This window comes from Callithrix jacchus, chromosome 13, assembly GCF_049354715.1.
Source record: "Callithrix jacchus isolate 240 chromosome 13, calJac240_pri, whole genome shotgun sequence".
Taxonomy (NCBI): domain Eukaryota; kingdom Metazoa; phylum Chordata; class Mammalia; order Primates; family Cebidae; genus Callithrix; species Callithrix jacchus.
Genome location: NC_133514.1, coordinates 22,888,822 through 22,911,124, shown reverse-complemented (window position 1 = coordinate 22,911,124; position 22,303 = coordinate 22,888,822). Strand labels below are relative to the sequence as shown.

The following is a 22,303-nucleotide window of genomic DNA, read 5'->3' as shown; positions in this document are numbered from 1 at the left end:
CAGATAATTTTTGTATCTTTTAGTAGAGATGGGGTTTCACCATGCTGGCCAGAATGGTCTCCATTTCTTGATCTTGTGATCTGCTTGCCTCGGCCTCCCAAAAGTGCTGGTATTACAGGCATGAGCCACTGTGCCCGGCCAAAGTCTCAACTCTTTAATACCTAAGAGGCTGCTGACACTGTGTGTGTGTGTTCAGGAGGCATACAACATACAGGGGCATAAACACAGGGCGGTCATAACCTTGAGAGGCATGAGATATTATTTATGAATGCTTCCACTTCCCATAGGAGTGGTCAGAAACCTTAGTGACAAGCCGCTTTGGTTCAAATGGGAGTAGTGAAAGAGGTTGAGTGAATGAAGACTGTGAGGACTTGGCACTCTCTCCTGTGTAATTTCAGCTGCGCCTGGTTTTCCTTCTGATGACTGTTGTGACTTTTTAAAAATTTGTTTCTTGGAGGGGAAAACTCTTTATGATGACTCTCCACTTGTAATGAGGAAATACGAATTGAATTATTCTTGAATTGTTCCATATGGGCAAAAAGCATTATATGCTATTACATAGTTGAGAAATCTTGATGAAAGGCTTAAAGTAACTGATAGCAATTGATAATGAAATGAGACCCTAAATAGATTGTTATTCCAATGGGGAAGGGGGTTTGTGTATATGTGTGGTATATATGTGTTTACAGTTAAGGGAAGGTGGTCTTTAAAGCCAGCCATTATGGACTTTAGGAATGGTTGGAATTGCCAGCCATTATGACTTCTTTCGAAGACCTATCTGATTCGTTTAATCAGAGAAGGAGAGACCCTGTTTCCTTCTGTCTCAGGCAATACTATATTCCTCATTTATCCCCAATGCCAGTGCACTGGCCACCATAGGGTGAAAGTGGAGGGAAGTTAACTGGAAGCCCTTGGATAGGAATCTTTGACGCTGAGAAGTTTTTATGGGGAAGAAAGGTGTGAAAAAAGCATGAATGCAGAACCTGAGTGTGCCAGTGAGGTCCTTAAGGACAGATCCTGGATCCTGGGATCTTTGCATCCCCATCTCTGGCAAAGCCTCTACTCTACACAGGAGGCTAAATAAGTGAGTCTTTGTCAAACTGAATTACATTAACTTTGGGCCAGGGCTTTTTCTCATCCCTCCTCACCCAAATAATGGGGGATTGGCTGAAGAAGCGAAGAAGAAGAAGAAGGAGTAACTTTTCTGCTATACTGGAATCCTAGGAGTGTCAATATTGCCATTCTAAGAGCATAGAGGAAAGAACAATATGGCACTCCTAGGGCACATGCCTCACACAGGTCCTGTGAGGAGAGCTGCTTAGCATGGGGGACACTGTGCCATCTAAGTCCTTTGAGTACATGAGTGTAGGTGGGAATGGCAGTGCCCTCTGACTCAAAGAGCCTGAAATTCTTTGAGGGAAAAGTACAGCTTCTTTTGTAAATGGGATAGCCGATGACATTGTGGTATCATCTCTTTAATTTTTATTATATTTTAATCATTTGAAACACAATTTTTCATCATCTTTCTACTGCTTGCTACTCCCCCTCCAGCCTATAATCCAAATGTAAAAAGCAATTTGTCATTCTTTGAATATGCCACATTCTCTCAAACCTGCTATTTTCACTCTTCCCCGGCTAAAATGCTTTTTCTCACTTGCCTGCCTGGCATAAACTCCTGCTCATTCTTCAGGCATCAGTTTAACTCGTGGTCATTCCTCAGGGACACATCCTCTGACCTTTCTAAGTATGCTTAAGTGTCCTTCTTCAGTAAGATCTTTACACACCTCTATTAATTCATCTCATTCCTTAGTGAATGCTCAATTTATCTGTTTTCCTCCTGTTTTATGAGCTCTATGTAGGCAGGGACTGTATCTTAGTCATCTTCAGAAGCCTGGAATTTTGCACAGCACCTGATGTGATAAATAGCTTTGGGAGAATATAAAAGCCAACCTTATAAACCCCAAACCACCTTGCAATCATACAATTCACTTATTGTGCAGCATCTGCTATCACGTGCTGGAGAGGCTTCAGCAGGGGGAAGGATTAACCAGCAGTGGGACATTAGCAACCCTCTGTAAGATGTATACTTCACCAGGATTAGCCCTTAACACTTGCTACAACCTGGGCAAGGGGAAGAAGTTTAACTGCCTGCTAGTCTTGTTTCTGGTGGGTGCCTCAATACCCCAAAGGACACTCTGATGCAAAGGTCTGCTCTGCAGCAGACAGTATCCTATTAACCTAACAGGGAGTGACATTTCCAGATGTAGATGCCCATAAGGTCTTCCTTCTTGTATAGTCTACCTACTTTTTTATTTTTAATTTTTACAATTCAGGAAGAAACTGCAGAATCAGGTAGATGTAGCTATACAAGACCCAGAACTGTGAAGTTTCACCTTCCACTGATTGATGAATTAGTCTTTAGGATCTGTGCAATTCTAGGAACAGCTATTAGTTCTGATTTTTTAAAAAAGAGCAGTAACAACAATAAGAAGAGAGTGGAGACCGGTTATTAAACACGGCCACCCTTTTGCAGGCTTTGTCTCATCCTAAGTAGACAGTTTACAGCTATGCTGGTATTCTTACTGATTTAAATAAAATAGCAATCTGATCAATAGCCCACGATTCTACTTTTCACAAATGTATAATTTCCTTAGTGCCAGGCTTTCTCTTTATAAAAGCAATTTCACCCAACCTTCCCTAGATGCACATTTGCCACACTCCACAGGTATCATAAATCTGGAGAAGCAATCTTCTTGGAGCTCTAATCCAAACTGATGCTGAAGCTTCAAAGTTTACAAAGTTGTTCCCTTGTCAATACTAGCCCATTCTCTATCTCAGTGACTCAAACTCCCAATACACTTAACTGAAGGAGAGGACAATGATGTAGGAAAAGCTGGTAACTTTGAACAGCGTCTTTCTTTGCATCACTTCTCTCAAATGTTGAATCTGAGAATACTTTTCTCATTTCAAATACTTTTCTCAGGCCCACCCTCAGATGGAGTGGGTGGAAATCCGGCGGCTAGGTATTCAAAGAAATGGTTTTGCCAAAGACAGCTATGTTCCTTACAGAGATTTTAGTGAAAATAAAGAAGTGAGCCAAGAGAATGGGATTTATGCTGGGGAAACACCTGTGATATGTGAAATTTAATTTCAAGGGGTTCTTCCTTGCAGAGACAAAGGTAGCTAATAGGACTAGCGTGGGCCCAGCATGCACATGCTGATCTGGCAGAGGCCAGAGTAGTTGACTTATAAACTAGAAGCTGTGCTGACTCCATAGGAAAATAATGGTAATACAGGATATCCAGCCACCTAAGAGCATGGATAATCAAGTATCAATAACTGCCTCCATTTCTCCCTTGTCATGACCCTCAAAGTAATGTGAGCATTTCAGAAGGATGCTACCAATACTTTTCTTTGTGATCGCTGGGCTTCGGCTAGCTCCATATGTCTTTCTACAAAGGCTATTTTCCTACAAAGAGAGCATGGTCCAAGGTGAAGCATTCCATCTTCCAATATTCCTTACCTGATGTATTCCAAAAGGGAGATGACAAAAGGGTTTGTGTTAAAAGTCCTTTCTAATTACTTGACAATAGTTCCAATAAAAAATAATTATAAAAGTGTTGTTTATAAAGCTGCTCTGGTAATATGCAAAATGTTAATGAAAGATACAGATTTCTGGTATCAGGGTCAGGGGAAGGTGTGGCAGGCACCAGATCCAGCCATGAAAGTGGCAAGAAGCGACAAGCAGCAGCCCTGAAACAAGCCAAGGAGATGGGCGAGGAAGACAGGGATCCCAAGTAGAAACAAAAAGAAAAGCAAAAGAAAGTTGAGGAACTAAAAGCAAAGGCTCTGGGGACGGTCCCCTGCCCAAAAGGTTGAATTAAGAAATCTGGGCTGGGTGCTGTGGCTCATGCTTTATAATCCCAGCACTTTGTGAGGCTGAAGCAGGTCGATTACCTGAGGTTGGGAGTTCGAGAGCATCCTGACCAATATGGTTAAACCTCATCTCTACTAAAAATAAAACATAAGCCAGGAATAAGGAATGAAATTAGGTACAATCCTTCTAGAAGTAATTTAGGCATGGTGGTACAAGCCTATAATCCCAGCTACCAAAGAGGTTGAGGCAGGAGAATCACTTGAACCTGGGAGGTGCAGGTTGCAGAGAACTGACACATCCCGCCATTGTACTCCAGCCTGGGCAACAAGAGCAAAACTTTGTCTCAAAAAAAAAAAAGGAAATCTGGCTAAAAGTAAGTTGTTGTTTGTGCCTGGGGTGTGATGGTAACCCTTGCCTTCCATTCCTATTTAAACATCTGTATTTCCTGCCATAACATCTTTTGCCATCTATAGCTAAAATGAAATGCTGCCTTGAAATCTATTGAACATTTAAGAATAAACACTTTTAGGCCAGGCACGGTGGCTGAAGCCTGTAATCCCAGCACTTTGGGAGGCTGAGGCGGGTGGATCATGAGTTCAAGAGATTGAGACCATCCTGGTCAACATGGTGAAACCCCGTCTCTACTAAAAATACAAAAAATTAGCTGGGCACGGTGGCACATGCCTGTAATCCCAGCTACTCAGGAGGCTGAGGCAGGAGAATTGCCTGAACCCAGGAGGCGGAGGTTGCGGTGAGCCGAGACGCGTCATTGCACTCCAGCTTGGGTAACAAGAGCGAAACTCCGTCTCAAAAAAAAAAAAAAAAAAAAAAAAAAGAATAAACACTTTTAAAATAACAAACAAACAAAACAACAACAAAAGCAAAAAATAAATAGTATAGTTAAGGTCCTTTTAAATATAGATCTGGGTAGACTAAGGAAGGCTAGTTTTAAAAATGAATAATTCTTTCAGTCTTATATATGGCATTATAATATTTTGAAACATTTTAAATAACAATAAATCAAATGTATTTGTTTCCAGACTCCATTCCAAAGCAGTCGATCATTTCAGTTGTGCAAGTGTGGATACTATGAGGGGTTGCCATCTGATTCAGTACTATAGATGGTAAATCAAAGGGAAGGCCTCTTTTCCAGAGAAACACAGATGTGGAAAGGCAACCACAGCAGTGTGTAACGGGTGTGAAGACATGTTTGTGCACAAACACCAAAATCAAAAATTCAAAATGAACAAGATTCTTTCCTCTGAATATCAGTATGTCGATAATACGTTGAAAAGAGACATGTTGCCCCAAACTTCTGTAAGGAATGAAATTAGGTACAATCCTTCTAGAGCTAATTCAGAAATAGGTTTTCAAAACTGTAAACAGTTCCTACCATGTGGCCCATGACATGCCTAGGACTCTTAAGAAAATAGAGATATGTGCACAAATGTGTGTGTGTGTGTGTGTGTGTGTGTGTGTAGTGTGTAGTGTTACTTATAAATGAAAAACTGAAAAAGAAGCCAGGCACGGTGGCTCACACCTGTAATCCCAGCCTGTTGGGAGGCCGAGGTAGACGAATCATGAGGCCAAGAGTTCAAGACCAGCTTGACCAACATGGCGAAACTCTGTATCTACTACAAATACAAAAATTAGCCGGATGTGGTGGCGTGCATGTGTAATCCCAGCTGCTTAGGAGGCTGAGGTAGGAGAATCACTTGAATCTGGGAGGTGGAGGTTGCAGTGAGCTGAGATTATGCCACTGTACCCCAGTTTGGGTGACAGAACAAGATTCCCTCTAAAAAAAAAAAACAGTATGTCTGAACTTGGGGGAAAGGTTAAATTATAATAAATCCATTTAACAAAAAAACTGCTAGCATTGAAAAATGAGAATGTTTATAAATGCTCTAGGGACAGAAGAAACATACAAAACCATAATAACATATCATTTCAGTCACCAACTACCAGACTGATGAAAACCAAAAATGTTTCTAAAAAACTTTTAATGAGAAATTGCTCATGATAATATATAGAGTAAAAAGAATGAAATGCCTTAACTGTATTATACTATGATTCCACATAGATTTAAACAATCTTTTCCTGGGAATGACATTAGCAAGAAAGCAGAATAGGAAGTCTCAGCTCTCATTTCCCCATAGAAATATTGTGTAATCAATGATATATGGAGCAAAATACCCATGAGAATGCCAAATCCAGTCAGGAGATTGTAGTACCCCAGGAGAGTAGAAAGCCAAGAAATATACACTGAAACAGGTAAGAAAAGCAATTTCATGCTATCCACATCAGCCATTCCTTGAAGCTGGTATACTTCAGCACCAGAAGAGAACGCCCTTGACATCTCTCACAGGGGAAAGGAAAGAGGTCTTTGATGTTCTAGCTTTTCAGAGGGCTGCCTGGGTAATGGCTTTATCTTGGTTCACTTGGAACACCGATGGAACTGAGATAGTTTCGATGCCTGGGCACTGCTAAGAACAAAGGAAAGTGGTAGGTGGCTCGCTGCAGTCAGCACAGCTTGGTGCAACTGGGAGAAAAGACGGTCAATCCAAAGCTTCTGCCTTGGGAGGGCTGAAAAAAGGGTAGAATGTGTGGTCCTCATTCCAGCTCTTCTTAGTCCAAAGGGACTAATTTTTGTCTCACCTCACTCAGAGCACTAACAGAACCAGCACAGTTTGGATGCCTGAAGGACACTTAGAACAGAGTAGAGACACAGGTGGCTTGCTGTGACTGGCACAGCTTAGTGTAATTGGGAGGTGCATACAACTTAAGATTTCTCCCTTGGAGGGGAGGGAGAGGAAGAGAGTGTGCATCCATCATTCTGCCTTTTTGGAGGGCTGTCTGAGGGAGTGGTATCTGACTCTCCTGATTCAAGGCACTGATGGGGAGCTGGCAAACACAGAGGGCCTGGTGGCTGCTTAGAACAGGGGATAGCTGGGTACATTCCTGCTCTAAAATCAGGTAACTTGCAGTGTTGCAGACAGACATCAGAGAGTGTAAGGATAACGGGCTCCTGAAAAAGGATTCAGAGGTCCCTAAAATCTCTATCAAAGATTACTGGTGAGGGGCCTCTGCTGTAGCAAGCCAGTTTCTGTACTGGAAGAGCTGGCTGATTCTTTAAATTTGCAGATCCCAATACAAATACAAGAGACAGGAAGAAACAGGGAAACATGGTTTAATGGAACAAAATGAATTTTCAGAAATCGACCTTAAAGAAACAAAGTTACATGAATTACCTGTATAACCATTGTAAAGATGCTCAACAAGCTCAAATAATGAATAAACAAAATGAGAATATCAACAAGCAGAAAATATTTAACAGAACTAAATTGATATTTTCAAGCTGAAGAATATAATAACTGAACTGAAAAATTCAGATGAGAGGCTCAAGAGCAGAAAATGAAGAAGAAAGAATGAGCAAATTAGAAGACAGGCCATTTGAAATTATCCACTCAGAGAACAAAGATGAATAAGAATGAAAGAGAGTTAAGAGAGCCTTAGGCATTAATGGAACACACCATTATGCAGAACAATACATTATGAAAGTCCAACAAAGAGCAGAAAGAAGAAAGGGCACAAAGCTTATTTACAGAACACTTCCTAAATCTGAGGAAGGAAACAGACATCTAGATTCAAGAAGCCTAATGACAACCAGGATTAATGCAAATAAATTACACTGGGACCAGTGACAAAATTATAAAAAGTCAAAGAAAAAGAAAGGACTTTGAAAGTAGCAAAAGAAAAGTGATTCGTCTGTGGATTTCTCAGCACAAATGATGTAAGGCCAGAATTGACTGTTATATGTTTAAGATGCTCAAAGAAAACAACAATAACTTGTGACACAAACATCTTACCTCCAGCAAAACTACCCTTTAAAAATGAAAGATGATATTTTCTCAGGTAAACGAACGTTGAGAGAGTTCATTACCACCACACTTGCCTTACAAGAAATGCTAAAGGGAGTTCAAGTTGAAATGGAAGGATGCTAAACAGAAACATGAAAGTATAAAGCTCACCGGCAAAAGTAAAGAGTCAGGTCTTGGTATCTGTGAGATGGATACCAAAATCCATGGATGCTCAAGTCTCTTACATAACATGACACAGTATTTGTGTATGTCCTATGTATATCCTTCTGTACACTTTAAATCATCTCTAGATTACTCATGATACCTAATAAAAGGTCTACATATCACTTCATTGGAATGGATTCAACATAGTACTCAGTATGTGGAAAATTCAAGTTTTGTTTTTTGAAACTTTGTGGAACGTTTTTTTTCTGAATATTTTTAATCTCAGGTTGGTTGAATTCAAATGCAGCAATCACCGATATGGAGTGCTGACTATATGTAGGAAAAATACACAATACTTTAATATTATAATAGTGATATGTAAATGACTTTTAACTCTGATAAATATATTTTTAATAATTATATTATTAAAATACATAATATTTTCAAAAAGCATTAAAATACTTTACTTATAAATATACATTATATTTATAAATGTAAATTTATAAATTTTTAAAAAGCATTAAATTTTTTAAAAAGTATTAAAAAACTTTCCCTATAAATATACATTAGTGGGAAGACAATACAAAAGGATGTAATTTGTGAAGGATCAAGAAAGATTAGAGCAGAAACAAATGAAATAGAGAAAATAAAATCAATTTAAAACCCTAAAACTTGGTTTTTCAAAGGTCAACAAAACTGACAATCCTTTAGCTAGACTAAGAAAAAAATAGAGAATACTCAAATAAATAAAATCAGAAATGAAACAGGAGACATGCAATTGATGCCACATAAACTAAAAGGAATAGATGAAACTATAATGAACAATTATACACCAACAAATTGGGAAACCTAGAAGAAATGGATAAATTATTAGAAACCTACAATCTGCCAAGACTAAATTATGGAGAGGTAGAAAATCTGAACGGATCTATAATAATAAGGGGATTGAATCTGTAATGAAAACTCTCCCAACAAAGGAAAGTTTAGGACCAGATAGCTTCACCCGTGAATTCCACCTAACAGTTAAAGAACTAATGCCAGTCATTCTTAAACTCTTCCAAAAATTTGAAGAGGAGGGAACACTTCCAAACTCATTTCATGAGGCCAGCATGACTCTGATACCAAAACCAGAAAGCAGTACTACAAGAAAACTACTTGCCAACATCCATTATGAGCATAAGTGCAAAAACTCTAAACAAAATGCTGGCAAACTGAATTCAACAGTATATTAAAAAGATCACATACAATGATCAAGTGAGATTATCTTTGGGATGTAAAGGTGGTTCAACATATGAAAATCAGTCAGAGTGATAAAACACATTAACAGATCAAAGGATAAAAATTACATGAACATCTCAATAGATGCAAGGAAGTGATGAAGTTCAATATCCTTTCACGATAAAAAACCCTCAAATGAGAAACAGTTTCAAATGATCTTATATGTATAAAACCTAAAGATTCCACAAAAACTATTAGAATAAACAAATTTAGCAAAGTTGCAGGACACAGAATCAACTATCAGTTGCATTTCTGTACACTAACAATGAACAATTTGAAAATGAAATTAGTAATACCATTTACGACAGCATCAAAAAGTATTAAAAAATACTTAAGAATAAATTTGACCAAGAAGGCAAAAGACGTATACACTAAAAACTGTAAAACACTGCTGAAAGAAATTAAAGAAGACACAAATAAATGAAAAGACATGCCATGTTCAGGGATTCAAATTAATGTTATTAAAATGTCCATACTGCCCACAGAGACCTACATATTCAATAAAATCCCTAAGAAAATCCCAGTGGAATTTTTCACAGAAATAGAAAAAAATTCTAAAATTTATATGGAATCACAAAAGACCCTGAATAAGTTATAAATAATATTGAAAAAGAAGAACAAAGCAGTAGACCTCACATTCCTGATTTCAAAACATATTACCAAGCTACAGTCTCAAATCAATATGGTTATGGCACAAAGATGGACACATACATAGACCAACAGAATGGAACACAGAGCTCAGATAAATCCAACACACATATAGGGGGGAACTGGAACCCTTATGGACTGTTGTTCAGATATAAAATGGTACATTGTTTTGGAAGACAGTATGGAGTTTCTTCGAAAAACTGAAAACAGAACCATATGACCCATTTCTGGGTATTTATCCACAAGAAATGAAATTAAGATCTTGAAGAAATATTTGCACTCCATGCTCACTGAGGCATTATTCACAATAGCCAAAAGATGGAAACAACCTATGTGTCCACTGAAGGATGAATAAAGGATATATGTGGTACAGTAGGATGCATTCTAAGAGCCCTGGTGGATGCCTGAAATTTTGAATAGTACCAAACCCTATATATAGATGACCCTTAAACTAAAGGGGCTTGAACTGTACAGGTCCACTAATAATATGTAGACTGTTTTCCATCAAATAAGGACTAATAATACTGCATTTGTGGTGCATGAAACCCAAGTATACAGAGGTCAACTTTTCTTATATGTGGGTTCTACAGGGGTGACTGCAGGACTTGAGTATGTGGGGACTTGGGTATATAAGGGGAGTCCTGGAGCCAATCCCCTGCATGCATGGAGGGAGGACTGTATACTATACTTTTTCTATACATATGTACCTAAGATAAAATTTAATTTATAAGTTACTCACAGTAATAGATTAACCACAATAACTAATAATAAAATACAACAACAATAACAATATGCCACCATCACTGTCCTTTGGGACTATTAAGTAAAATAAGGGTTACTTGAACAAAAACACTGTGACAGTTGGACAGCTGATATCATACCAGAGATGTCTATTAAGTGACTAAAGGATGGGCATATATAGGATGGCTATGCCGGACAAAGGGATGATTGACATCTGTTCAGGACGGAGCAGGATTGAGAAAGATTTCATTATGCTACTGAGAACAGCATGCAATTTAAAACTTAAAACTTATTTCTGGAATTCTCCATTTAATATTGTTTTTAACATCAGGAAACAAACTACAGCACGTGAAACCACAGATAAGTGGACTACTGTATATACATATATTGGACCTTGTTTAATTCGTTCATCAAGTTTTGTGGGTTTTATTTTTTATCTGCTTTACTTTTACCTTTTGCAAGTAAAGAACTGTTCCCTTCAGTACAGCATAAAAGGTTTTCCATCCTCGTTTTCCTCTTGGAGCTAGAAAGGGGGAAAAAATGTAAAATTTTATTTGACATCAGCATTTTAGAAAAGAGAATCTAAATGAACAACATGGTGATAGTGTTTCAATATTCTACCTTGCTACCAAAACTAACAACAATAAGAACAAAACTTTTCTGAGTCTTATGGTGTGCCAGGCAGCATTCTAACATGTTTGCCATATACAATCTTATTTAATATTTACAATAATCCTACCAGGTTGGTACCATTTCTCTCTTCTTCTTACAAAACGGAAACATGGGGCAATAACCTGCTAATGGTCTGACAACTTGGAAGAGTAGAAGCCTGAAAAGCCAGGTAGCATGGGTGACTACAGACTGGGTAAGCACAAGAGGCATATTGGAAACGCACAGCCATACAAAAGAAAGCTGAAAAAGCTTCAGTACCAGATCCTTAATAGCTTCTTTAAAAATTCTAGGAATTACAGTCTCAGAATATGAAAGGACCACTTTTGGCATTTCTTCCATACCCCCTTCAACCAGATGCAAGTTTAGTTATTATTATTCCTACTGCAACCTGTGCATATCTTTGCTGAGGATCTTGCTGTAATGAACTATTTTTGTCCAAATGTCTCTTTCACTAGACTATGAATGACTTGATAGGAGGTAACTTTCATCTTTAGAATTCACAGAAGCTAGCACAGTGCAAGGAAGACATTAAGCAGAATCATACAAATTCTCCAAGTTAATTATTTCTTCCAGAAGTCCTTATATTTCTTCTGTTTATATTTTTCTGGATATAAAGTATATTTTCTCTATTGACTTATGTAAACTCTTACAAATTATCCTTAAGCAAAAAGCAATAGATTAGCAAAACAGTTTACAATTTAGTATCTTAATAAACTTAAAATCTGTACTGGAAAATGTTACTGCTTGAATGTCATTTTTCTAAACATGTCTGCCAAAATAGATGGGGAGGGCCATTTACTCCCGCTCTTTTATCAAACACTTGGCTGTCTGTAGCCTGTCTTTAACTTGGATCCCTGATTACATTAGGAAGTGCATTATTCTTAACCAAATCTTTTAAATCTCTTTTGACTCAATACTTAAGAATTCTTAGACTTGGAGCTAGGTGAACAGCCACTTACAGAACACAGGCAATTCTGCCAACACCATACTGAGATATCCACCTGGCAAGAAACGATCCAAAATGTCTGCCCTGCAGGTTACAGGGGAAATAATAAATATCATCCCTTCTGTCTCCACTAGGTGAGGCTTAAAGGTATATTAAAAATATATGTAATCCTTCCCCAAAAAGCATACCATTATTTCCTTTATAAAGCAAAGAAAAAAAGCAACTAATATAAACAGATAACCATACATCATATATATAATAAACATTCACTACCTTGTTCAATAGATGCCAAATTTTGATAGTGCCCACATGAGCACCGTGCACACAGAAGGGGCCAGGGCCAAAAGGGTTGCTGCAGAGCAGGACCCCAGGAGGCACGGTGGGTAGTAGGCACCTGACCAGAAAGTAGACCAGCTGGTTTCCAGCCCCTTCACAATCTCACCAGGTCTGAAACCTATCCTCCCACCCAACAGCCCCTAACAAGTCACTCCATCGTGCTGTACTTCATGTGTACTTTTGCTGCCTTTAAAAATGTGGGTAATTCCTAGAACTTAAGGCAATGCACTGGCTAATGCTGGCAGAGAACCTAGAGAAAATCTTCTGTTTTCAGTAGAGGAGCCCTAGAAACATAAAGGCTTTCCCTGAGCCCTAAAGTTAATTTATTGGCATCTTGACATCCCTTTAGTTCAAAAATATACACATCTATTTTTCTCCTTTTGCAGTAGATCTATGAATCCATGTACACATTTACAAAATTTTAAACAGCTCTTTCTCATTTCTACACTAAGCCTACTAGAAACAGATACCAAAGAGCTCTCCAAGAGAAATGTGATTTTAAAAGTCACTCATGAATGACTAATACTAGGTCAGGTACTTAGTAAATGACTTACTTATTAAGCAAAGTGAAAGTAATGTTGGAACTGGATAACGATCAGAGGTTGGAAGAGTGTGGAGGGCTCAGAAGAATATACTTAGCAACTTAGTAAGGGACTTACTGATCGTACTCACTGCACTCACTCCTTTTCTATTTTCTATCTTTGGCCAGTTACAATTCAGTTATCTAACAGATGGATGAAACAACCTATAATCCTCCCAAAAAGATAACTAGGAAGCAAGTACTCACCAGTATTTAGCTGGTGTGCTATAAAAGCACTGCTCTAACATGTATTAATCCATTTAACTCACACCACAATGCTAAGCTTAAAATATTATTGATACTTCCATTTTACATGAGACAGATGGGTGCAAACAAGCAGAATTCAGGGAAAGAAGGGACCACTGTGCACTACAGTGGGCTGAGAAGGCTCTCTAGAGCAGATGCAACTGCTCTGATTTTACAATCACACATACAGTGCCACTGTTGCCACTGCACTCTCAGTGAGGCTCTTCATGTGAAACGCAGTGAGCTGGACGCTAATAAATGACAAGCATTGCTCCTCATCATGAGGACTGGAGAAAGAGTTAAAAAGATTTCACAATACATGTGTTATCAAGTAGAGAGAGCTCCATAAAGAGCTGTAACTTCACATAATGAACTTGATGAGAGGATGAGTGAAAAGATTACCGACTGGAAATGTAACATAGCAACTAAAAGGCTTTAACTACAGGGATTGTGGGGAATCAGTAGGCCGACGTCCTTTAATATCCAGGTGTCTTCCGTGAGAGTGTTTACTCAATTTTATTAAAAGACACCATTTTACATGTGAGCTCATCTTTTCACTGCAGTTTTCACTATGCGTACTTAAGGTCCAAAGATAATCAATTGCTTTCTTTCTCAAAAATACAAGAACCTCATAGGGTTTTGATTACAATAATCTGCCTCTAGCCTTACTTTAGCTTTGTTTTTAAATGCTACTGAAACAGACATCATTATTTTTTCTATACATGCTACAGTTGGTTTAATGTTTACTTTTATCTTTATTGATCACTGCTTTCTGTACTTCAGATTGTTTTTTGGAAGCCATTTTCAATTACTTCTTGAAGTCTATCCTTAGAAGTTCCTTTAGCAAGGATGGTCTTTTGGTGGTCAATCTTCTATTTTTATTTATATAATAAATGCCCTCATTTCATTAAAAATTCCAAGTAAAAATTGCTTTTTCTTATGAAGATATTATTTCACTATCTTTTGGCTAACACCATTGTTGCAATGTTGATAGTGTTTAGATCTGTGTGCCCACCAAATCTCATGTTCAACTGTAATCCCCAGTTTTGGAGGTGCGCCCTGGTGGTAGGTGATTGGATCATGGGGGTGGTTTCTCATGAATGGTTTAGCACCATCCCCTTGGTGCTGTTCTCGTGATAGTGAGTGAGTGAGTGCTCATGAGATCTGGTTGTTTAAAAGTGTGTAGCACCTCCCCAACTTCTCTTGCTCCTTCTATGGCCATTTGAAGTGCTATTTCCCCTTCATGTTCAGCCATGACTGTAAGTTTGCTGAGGCCTTCACAGAAGCTGAACAGATGCCATCATCATGCTTCCTGTACAGCCTGCAGACCTGTGAGCCAATTAAACCTCTTTTTTTAAAATAAATTACTCAGTCTCAGGTTTTCTTCATAGCAGTGTGAGAATGGACTAATATAGAAAACTGGTACTGTAAATTGGGGCATTGCTTACAAAGATACCTGAAAATGTGAAAGCAACTTTGGAACTGGATAAAAATCAGAGGTTGGAAGAGTGCGGAGGGCTTAGAAAAATATAGGAAGATGGGTCAAAGTTTGGAACTTCCTACAGACCAGCTGAAGGGTTATGACCAAAATGCTGGTAGTGATATGGACAGCCAAGGCAAGGCTAAAAGGTCTCAGATGGAAATGAGGAACTTATTGGGAACTGGAGTACAGGTCACTTTTGTTATGTCTTAGCAAACAACATGGCTTGCATTGTGCCCTTGCCCTAGGGATCTGTGTAACTTGGAATTGGAGAGTGATGATTTAGGGTATCTGGCAGAAAAAATTTCTAAGCAGGAAAAGGGCTCAAGATATGGCCTGGCTGTTTCTAATATCCTATGCTCACATGTGCGAGCAAATAAATGACCTAAAACTGGAACTTAAATTTAAAAGAGAAACAGGGCATAAATGTCTGGAAAATTTACAGCTTATCCATGTGGTGGAAGAGAAAGGCCTATTATCAGAAGCGGAATTCAAGCAGGTTGCAGAAATTTGCATAAATTAATAAGGAGCCAAGTGCTCCTAGCCAAGACAAGGGGGAACGTAGCCTTGAAGGCATTTCAGAGACCTTCAGAGAAGCTCCTCTTGAGGCCTAGGAGGGAAGAATGGTTTCCTGAGCCAGAGCTAGGGCATGGCTGCTCCGTGAAGCCCCAGGACACTGCTCCTTGCATCCCAGGCTCTCCAGGTTCAGCCATGGCTCAAAGGGGCCTGGATACAGCTTGGGCTGCTGCTTCAGAGCATGCTGGCCATAAACCTTGGTGGCTTCCACGTGGTTTTAAGCCTGTGGCTAAACAGAGAGCAAGAATTGAGACCTGGGAGTCTCTGCCAAGATTTCAGGATACATGAAAAAGCCTGGATGTACAGGCAGAAGCCTGCTTCAGTGGTGGAGGCCTCATGCAGAATCTCTACTAGGGCAGTGTGGAGGGCAAATGTAGGGTTGAAGTCCCCACACATGGGGTGCTACCTAGTGAAGCTGTGAGAAAAGGGCCACCATCTTCCAGACTCCAGAATGGTAAAGCCACTGACTGCTTGCATCATATGCCTGGAAAAGCCATAGGCACTCAACTCCATATTGTGAGAGCAGCTGCAGGGGCTGAACCATGCAAAGCCACAGAGGCAGAGCTGCCCAAGGTTGTGGGAGCCCATCCCTCATACCAGTGTGTCCAGGATGTGAGAAATAGAGCCAAAGGAGATTTTTTCTGAGCTTTAAAATTTAGTGACTGACCTTCAGGGTTTCAGACTTGTGTGGGGCCTGTAGCCCCTTTCTTTTGGCCCATATACCTTCTGCAATGGAAATATTTACCAAATGCCAGTACCCCCAATTGTATCTCAGGAGTAACTAAGTTGTTTTTGATTTTTACAGGTTCATAGGTGGAAGGGACTAGCCTTGTCTCAGATGATATTTTGAACTTGGGACTTCTGAGTTAATGCTGGAATGAATAGAAACTTTGGGGACTGTTGGGAAGGCATTGTTGTATTTTGCAATGTGGAAAGGACAAGAGATTTGGGAGGGGCACAGGATGGAATGATATGGCTTCTCTTGCTCCTCTGGCTATGTGAAGCAGTGCTCTCCTTTTACTTTTCACCATAATTTAAGTTTCCTAAGACCTTCCCAGAAGCTGAGCAGATGCCAGCATCATGCTTCCTGTAGAGCCTGTGGATCTGAGCCAATGAAACTACTTTATAAATTACCCAGTCTCAGGTATTTCTTTAGGCCAATGTGAGAATAGACTAATACAGATTTCTACCCTGGGTCTAAATGTTATGTCTAAGAATTTTTTTTTTAATTTATACAGACTGGTATTCTTTGAGCTTCCTGTGACATTATATGTTTGAATATTATCTCTCCTCTACTGTCACCATGATATTGTAACCTAACACTCCATTCTTGCTTCTCACTTTATTCCACCTGTGACCTATCTACTTTTTGATAGTCTCCATCTCTTTGTACTCCTGTGCTAAATGCTGCGTAATTTTATCTCCGATACTTGTAGGCCACCCAGATCCAAAAATGCCCTGAAGGCTTAGCAGCCCCAGGTTTAGTCACCTCCCCACATTTGTACTCATGCTTTATTCCTGGCCTAACAGGATTTCCCTTTCCTTGTTACAGCTTTATCCATTCAGATAAAAGTTATTTAAAAATATTTTATCTATCATTTTTAGATGTTTTATAATGGGAGAGTTTCAGAATCTGTAGGCCATCATGTTGCAAAAAATAGATTCTCTATTGCATTTTTCTGTCTTTTTTTTTTTAAAAAGGGAAGAATTTATTCACAAACTTTGTTATCTAGCAAGAACTCATTTGGAGCAGGATACAGGAGGTATTGTGGGGTGAGAACAAAGAGAGAAACTGGAACAAGGGGAACCAGTAAGGAGGTTATTACAACAGGTGAGATAAGGGAAAAAGGCCAGAACATGGATAGAGGCATATGATAAATTAAGATAAAATGGAAGGAAAGGGGAAAGGCATTAATATTAACTGAGCACCTACACTGAAGCACTCTGGGTGATGGGCTAGCTATAATATAGTTATAATAGTTTAACTATATTATACATATATGTTCTATGTATTCCAAACAATCTTTTCAGGTAGGAATTTTTGTCTCTATATTTTATGTCCCTGTTATTAAATGTATTTGCAATTCTGAAAGGTAGAGTATGCTGCCAAGAAAGCTACCCATCTAAGGATTTCAAAGCTACTGTACAGGGCAATTAAGGAAACAATTATAAGGATACATTAAGAAGGAGAAAATATCCAATGGTCATGCCACTGTACTCCATCCTGGGTGACAAAGTAAGACCCTTTCTCAAAAAAATGAATTATTTAAGTGTTGATTCAACAGTGATGTTGAGCTATGGGGGAAAAGTACCCAGTCAGATTGAAGGGACATCCACAGTAAATGGCTCTGTTCCAGTTCACAGTCTCTGAGTATTAGCTCTGGCTTGGGGGCTGCTTCCTGACCAGTATTGGTAAAAATAGGAAATGAATAAAACCACCAAGCTGCTGTGATTGTTATTCTGAGTCACACTCACATAAAAGAGAAAATTCTTTGCAGTGGTCCTTTCTGCTACTCCTGTGAGGTGGGCCCTGAAGGCAGAAAGGGAGATGATGAGATGAGAGGGAAATATAACCAGGTACTTTCTCTTATCTCACTCAACTCTAGGACCTTCAAAGGTATCCCTGCTCATGACTGCAGATCTCAGAAGAGAAGCACAGTCTCTGTGTCTGCCCTCTCAGGTGCTCCCAGCTCGACTTCTCTGCGAATAATTATTTAATACCAGTAATAATTATAGTTCTAGTAATAGCACAACAAATGACGGCTGAACACATACTGTTTTAAGCCCTGCTCCAAGATTTGACCTGTATAAACAAAATCCCAGAAGTCTATGAGGGAGCCATGGTTATAACTGCCATCTCGCAGATGTGAAATCCATGACCACCTTCCTCCCGCCTCCTACAAACTGGCAGCACTTGTTTCCCTACAGCACTGGGCACTTTCACTCTGGTTTCCATATGGGGCAAGGCCACCTAAACCAGATTCAGGAGGCAATGTTTTGGATAGATCTGGGATACAGCAGTGAAATTAAAATTATTTGAGAGCTGAGGCTGGGCACGTTGGCGCATGTCTGTAATCCCAGCACTTGGAGGCAAATGCGGGAGGACCAATTGAGGAGAGGACTTTGAGATCTGCCTGGGCAACATAACAAGACCCTGTTGCTACCAAAAAAAAAAAAAGCCAGCTGTATTAGTACATTCTTACACTGCTAATAAAGAGATAACCTGATTGGGTGATTTATGAAGGGAAGAGGTTTAATTGACTCACAGTTCAGCATGGCTGGGGAGGCCTCAGGAAAAGCACAATCATGGCAGAAGGGAAAACAGACATGTCCTTCTTCACATGGCAGCAAGCATAAGTGCTGAGCAAAAAGGGGAAAAGCCCCTTATAAAACCACCAGCTCTCATGAGAACTCACTCACTATCACGAGAACAGCATAAAGGTAACTGCCCTCATGACTCAATTACCCCCCACCAGCTGGGTACTACAATTCAAGATGAGATTTGGGTGGGGACACAGTCAAACTGTATCACCAATATAGGCTGGTGCATGCCTATATTTCTAGCTACTTGGGCGGCTGAAGTGGGAGGACTGTTTCAGCCCAGGAGGTCGAGGCTGCAGTGAGCCATGATTGTGCCCCTGGACTCCATCCTGGGTGACAAAGTGAAACCCTCTCTCAAAAAAAAAATATTTAAGAGTTGATTCAGCAGCAATGTTGAACTATTGAAAAAAGCACTGTCCCAGTCAGATTGATGAGACACTGACAGCAAACAGTCTGTACCAGTACACAGTCTCTGAGTATCAGCTCTGGCTTGGGGGCTGCTTCCTGACCAGTTTGAGTGAAAATAAGTAATGAATAAAACCAACAAGCTGCTGTGATTGTTATTCTGAGTCACAAATACACATGAAGACCAAATTTCTGCAAAAGAAAAAAAAATGTCCACCAAAGATGGATGATATTGAAGCCATCACTGAATCTTCAGTATTATAAATCTGTTATTATTTTCTCATCTTTATTATACATTTGAAGAAATCTATGTGGAAATAAAGTACAGTGAATATTTTGGTTTCAGTTATTATCATACATTTTTGTAAAATGGTAAAATGCTTAATGGGGAATGAAAGGACAGTGTCACCCCTTTCACCAAGAGGAAGGTATAAAATATTTCTAAACAATAAAATATTCAGTAAAGATTAATAATGGATTTATGATGGAAAGTTTTTTTTTTTAATTCACCAAAAGATATAAGCTTCATGCAGAAGTTCATATTTGCATGCTATACTCTCCAACTTTTCTTCTCAACTGAACTGGAAATGGATTGTGTTTAAGATTTTACAGTTTCAATTTTCTATTTTATTCAAATGGCAGAATATGTGTTCCTACATCAAAATCTTGTCCTCTTTTTGACCACTAATGTCTCTCGGTTCCTTGATCATCTATTTTTTTTCCTTTTCTGCATGTTTAATATCAGAAAGTCATAATATGCATAGAAAGACAGAGTATGGACATTGCCAATTTTTTTCATTTAATACATTAATCTTTATTTCCTGTCTCTCGTCTTGAAAACATTCTCCTATTGTTCCATGTAAAACGGCAAAAATACCATTTTATTCCCCTCAGAGTAGAGACAGAAAGTTAACCATATCCATTTTAATGAGAAGTAAATTCTTTCTCAGGGCATGATGAAGAGTCTTGGAATGAAGGCCAAGAATGTAAATCCTGCCAGGCCAAGAAACAATTATGTGGGGCTGAGGTACTTCTAATGCAAAATATTTTGAATTTCCTTATGATAACGGAGAAAGATATTCACAATATAAAGCAATCACAATGATGGCATTCCAAAACAAATATAGCACTTTGCTGAACTTGAAAACAAAGGTATACTCAGCAGAAGTTCTATAAGTAAGACATCATCTATAATAGCTGTACAAAGCACAAGGCATGTTTAAGACTGTTCTGTTTTCCTAGTGATAGAACTAAAAAACTTCAGCTTTAAAACAAAATTCTGGCTGGGCGCGGTGGCTCACACCTTTAATCCTAGCACTTTGGGAGGCCGAGGAACGTGGATCACCTGAGTTCAGGAGTTCCAGACTAGCTTGACTAACACGGATAAACCCCGTCTCTACTAAAAACACAAAATTAGCTGTCTGTGGTGGCACATACCTGTAATCCCAACTATGTGGGAGGCTGAGGCAGGAGAATTGCTTAAACCTGGGAGGTGAAGGTTGCAGTGAGCTGAGATTGCACCATTGCATTCCAGCCTGGGCAACAAGAGCGAAACTCTATCTCAAAAAAAAAAAATCCTTAAAGTATCTATCCTAAAGCATGAAGAAATAAGCTATGCTGGTAAGAAGGTAGTTCTGAAGTTCTAACCATTGACACAGTTGACGATACAACTCACGTAGGGAGGAGTCTGCTTTCTACAACTGATATGCAAAAGACTTAAATAAGTTCATAGATGACAGACTCATAGATGATTAAGTGAAGTTAAAGGTATTCCTTGTATATCAACCTCTAACTTTCTTTTACAAAGTATCCTTAGGCATCATAAGACATTCTATTAAATCTTAATAGAGCAGCTCAGGCACTTTCAGATTACTGCTTGAAGCAATCAAGTACAAGGTGAGCACAGGAAAAGTTACCACTGGGCTGTTAGTCACATGGTATTAAGCAATTGATATTATTAATTATCTCTGGGTTTATAAGAGAGTGGTAGAAATAAAATAGTACTATTACTACTACATACTCCTAATCACTTATCTTTGAAACACTTAAGGCAAGTTACACATTACAAAAAAAATCAGTTAATTATTACAGTCTTTCTCTTTTATATAGGGATGCTTTGTCAACTCTATTTTATAAAAGAAAAACTAGGGCAGACTTACAGGAACTGTTAAAGCAAACTAAATATGGCCTGAGAAGGACTCTGTACTTCTACATTTGAGTCCTTGTGGACAAAGTGCAACCTAACTTACTTAAGACAAGATTGAAATACTAACTTAGGAGTATACACCTGTAACAATACCTGAGTGTTGGCCAATCCCAGTGGCCAGACTTCACCCACTCATACACTGCTGAGTGTTCAAAGTGTGTTCAAATAACGCAAACGCTGAGTGGTAACCAACTCAGTTGTTTCTGTACCTCACTTCTGATTTCTGCATGTCACTTCCCTTTTTTCATCTATAAATTTGTTCTGACCATGAAGCATCCCTGGAGTCTCTCTGAATCTGCTGTGGGGGCTATCTAATTCATGAATTGCTCACTTAAACTCCTTTAATTTTTTTTTTTCTGAGACAGAAACTTGCACTGTCGTCCAGGCTTGAGTGCAGTTGTGTGATCTTGACTCACTGCAATCTCTGCCTCTTGGGTCGAACCAATTCTCCTGCCTCAGTCTCCCAAGTAGGTGGGACTACAGGCATGCACCACCATGCCCAGCCAATTCTTTTGTATTTTTAGTAAAGATGGGGTTTCACCACGTTGGCCAGGAGGGTCTTGATCTCCTGACCTCATGATCCACCTGTGTTAGCCTTCCAAAGTGCTGGGATTATAGGCATGAGCCACCAGGCCTAAGCAATTCCTTTAAATTTAATAGGGCAGAAGCTTTTCTTTTAACAGAACCTACACCTATTGCTTTTCCCAGAAAATTATTTCCTTTCTTTATTTAATAGGAATCAATGTATATTTTGACAGAGAATAGAAAATGAAAACAAAGAGAGAATTGGAAGAATGTTCTATCCAAAATGTCCCCTAGTGGGGTGATGTTCATTCTGGGTATGGCTCTATTCCTTTAAGAGGTCTGAAGACTTTCACCCTAAAATGATCTTTCTGAAATGGTAGAAAGTATCTTAAACTGGGAGCTAGGCACTTCAATTTTATTCACACCATGATGCCCACTATTTCT

The 22,303-nt window shown here is 39.0% G+C and overlaps 1 protein-coding gene across 17 annotated transcripts in view; it reads right to left on the bottom strand.

The window, feature by feature from the left end:
• PSD3 (pleckstrin and Sec7 domain containing 3) overlaps nt 1-22,303 on the bottom strand; it is a 553,221-nt gene that overhangs the window by 53,006 nt on the left and 477,912 nt on the right. For all 17 annotated transcript variants that reach the window (XM_017963724.4, XM_078347353.1, XM_035270118.3 and 14 more), the window contains one exon: nt 11,019-11,089. In XM_017963724.4, coding sequence (XP_017819213.3) covers nt 11,019-11,089 — 71 coding nt within the window. The remainder of the gene's footprint in view (nt 1-11,018; nt 11,090-22,303) is intronic.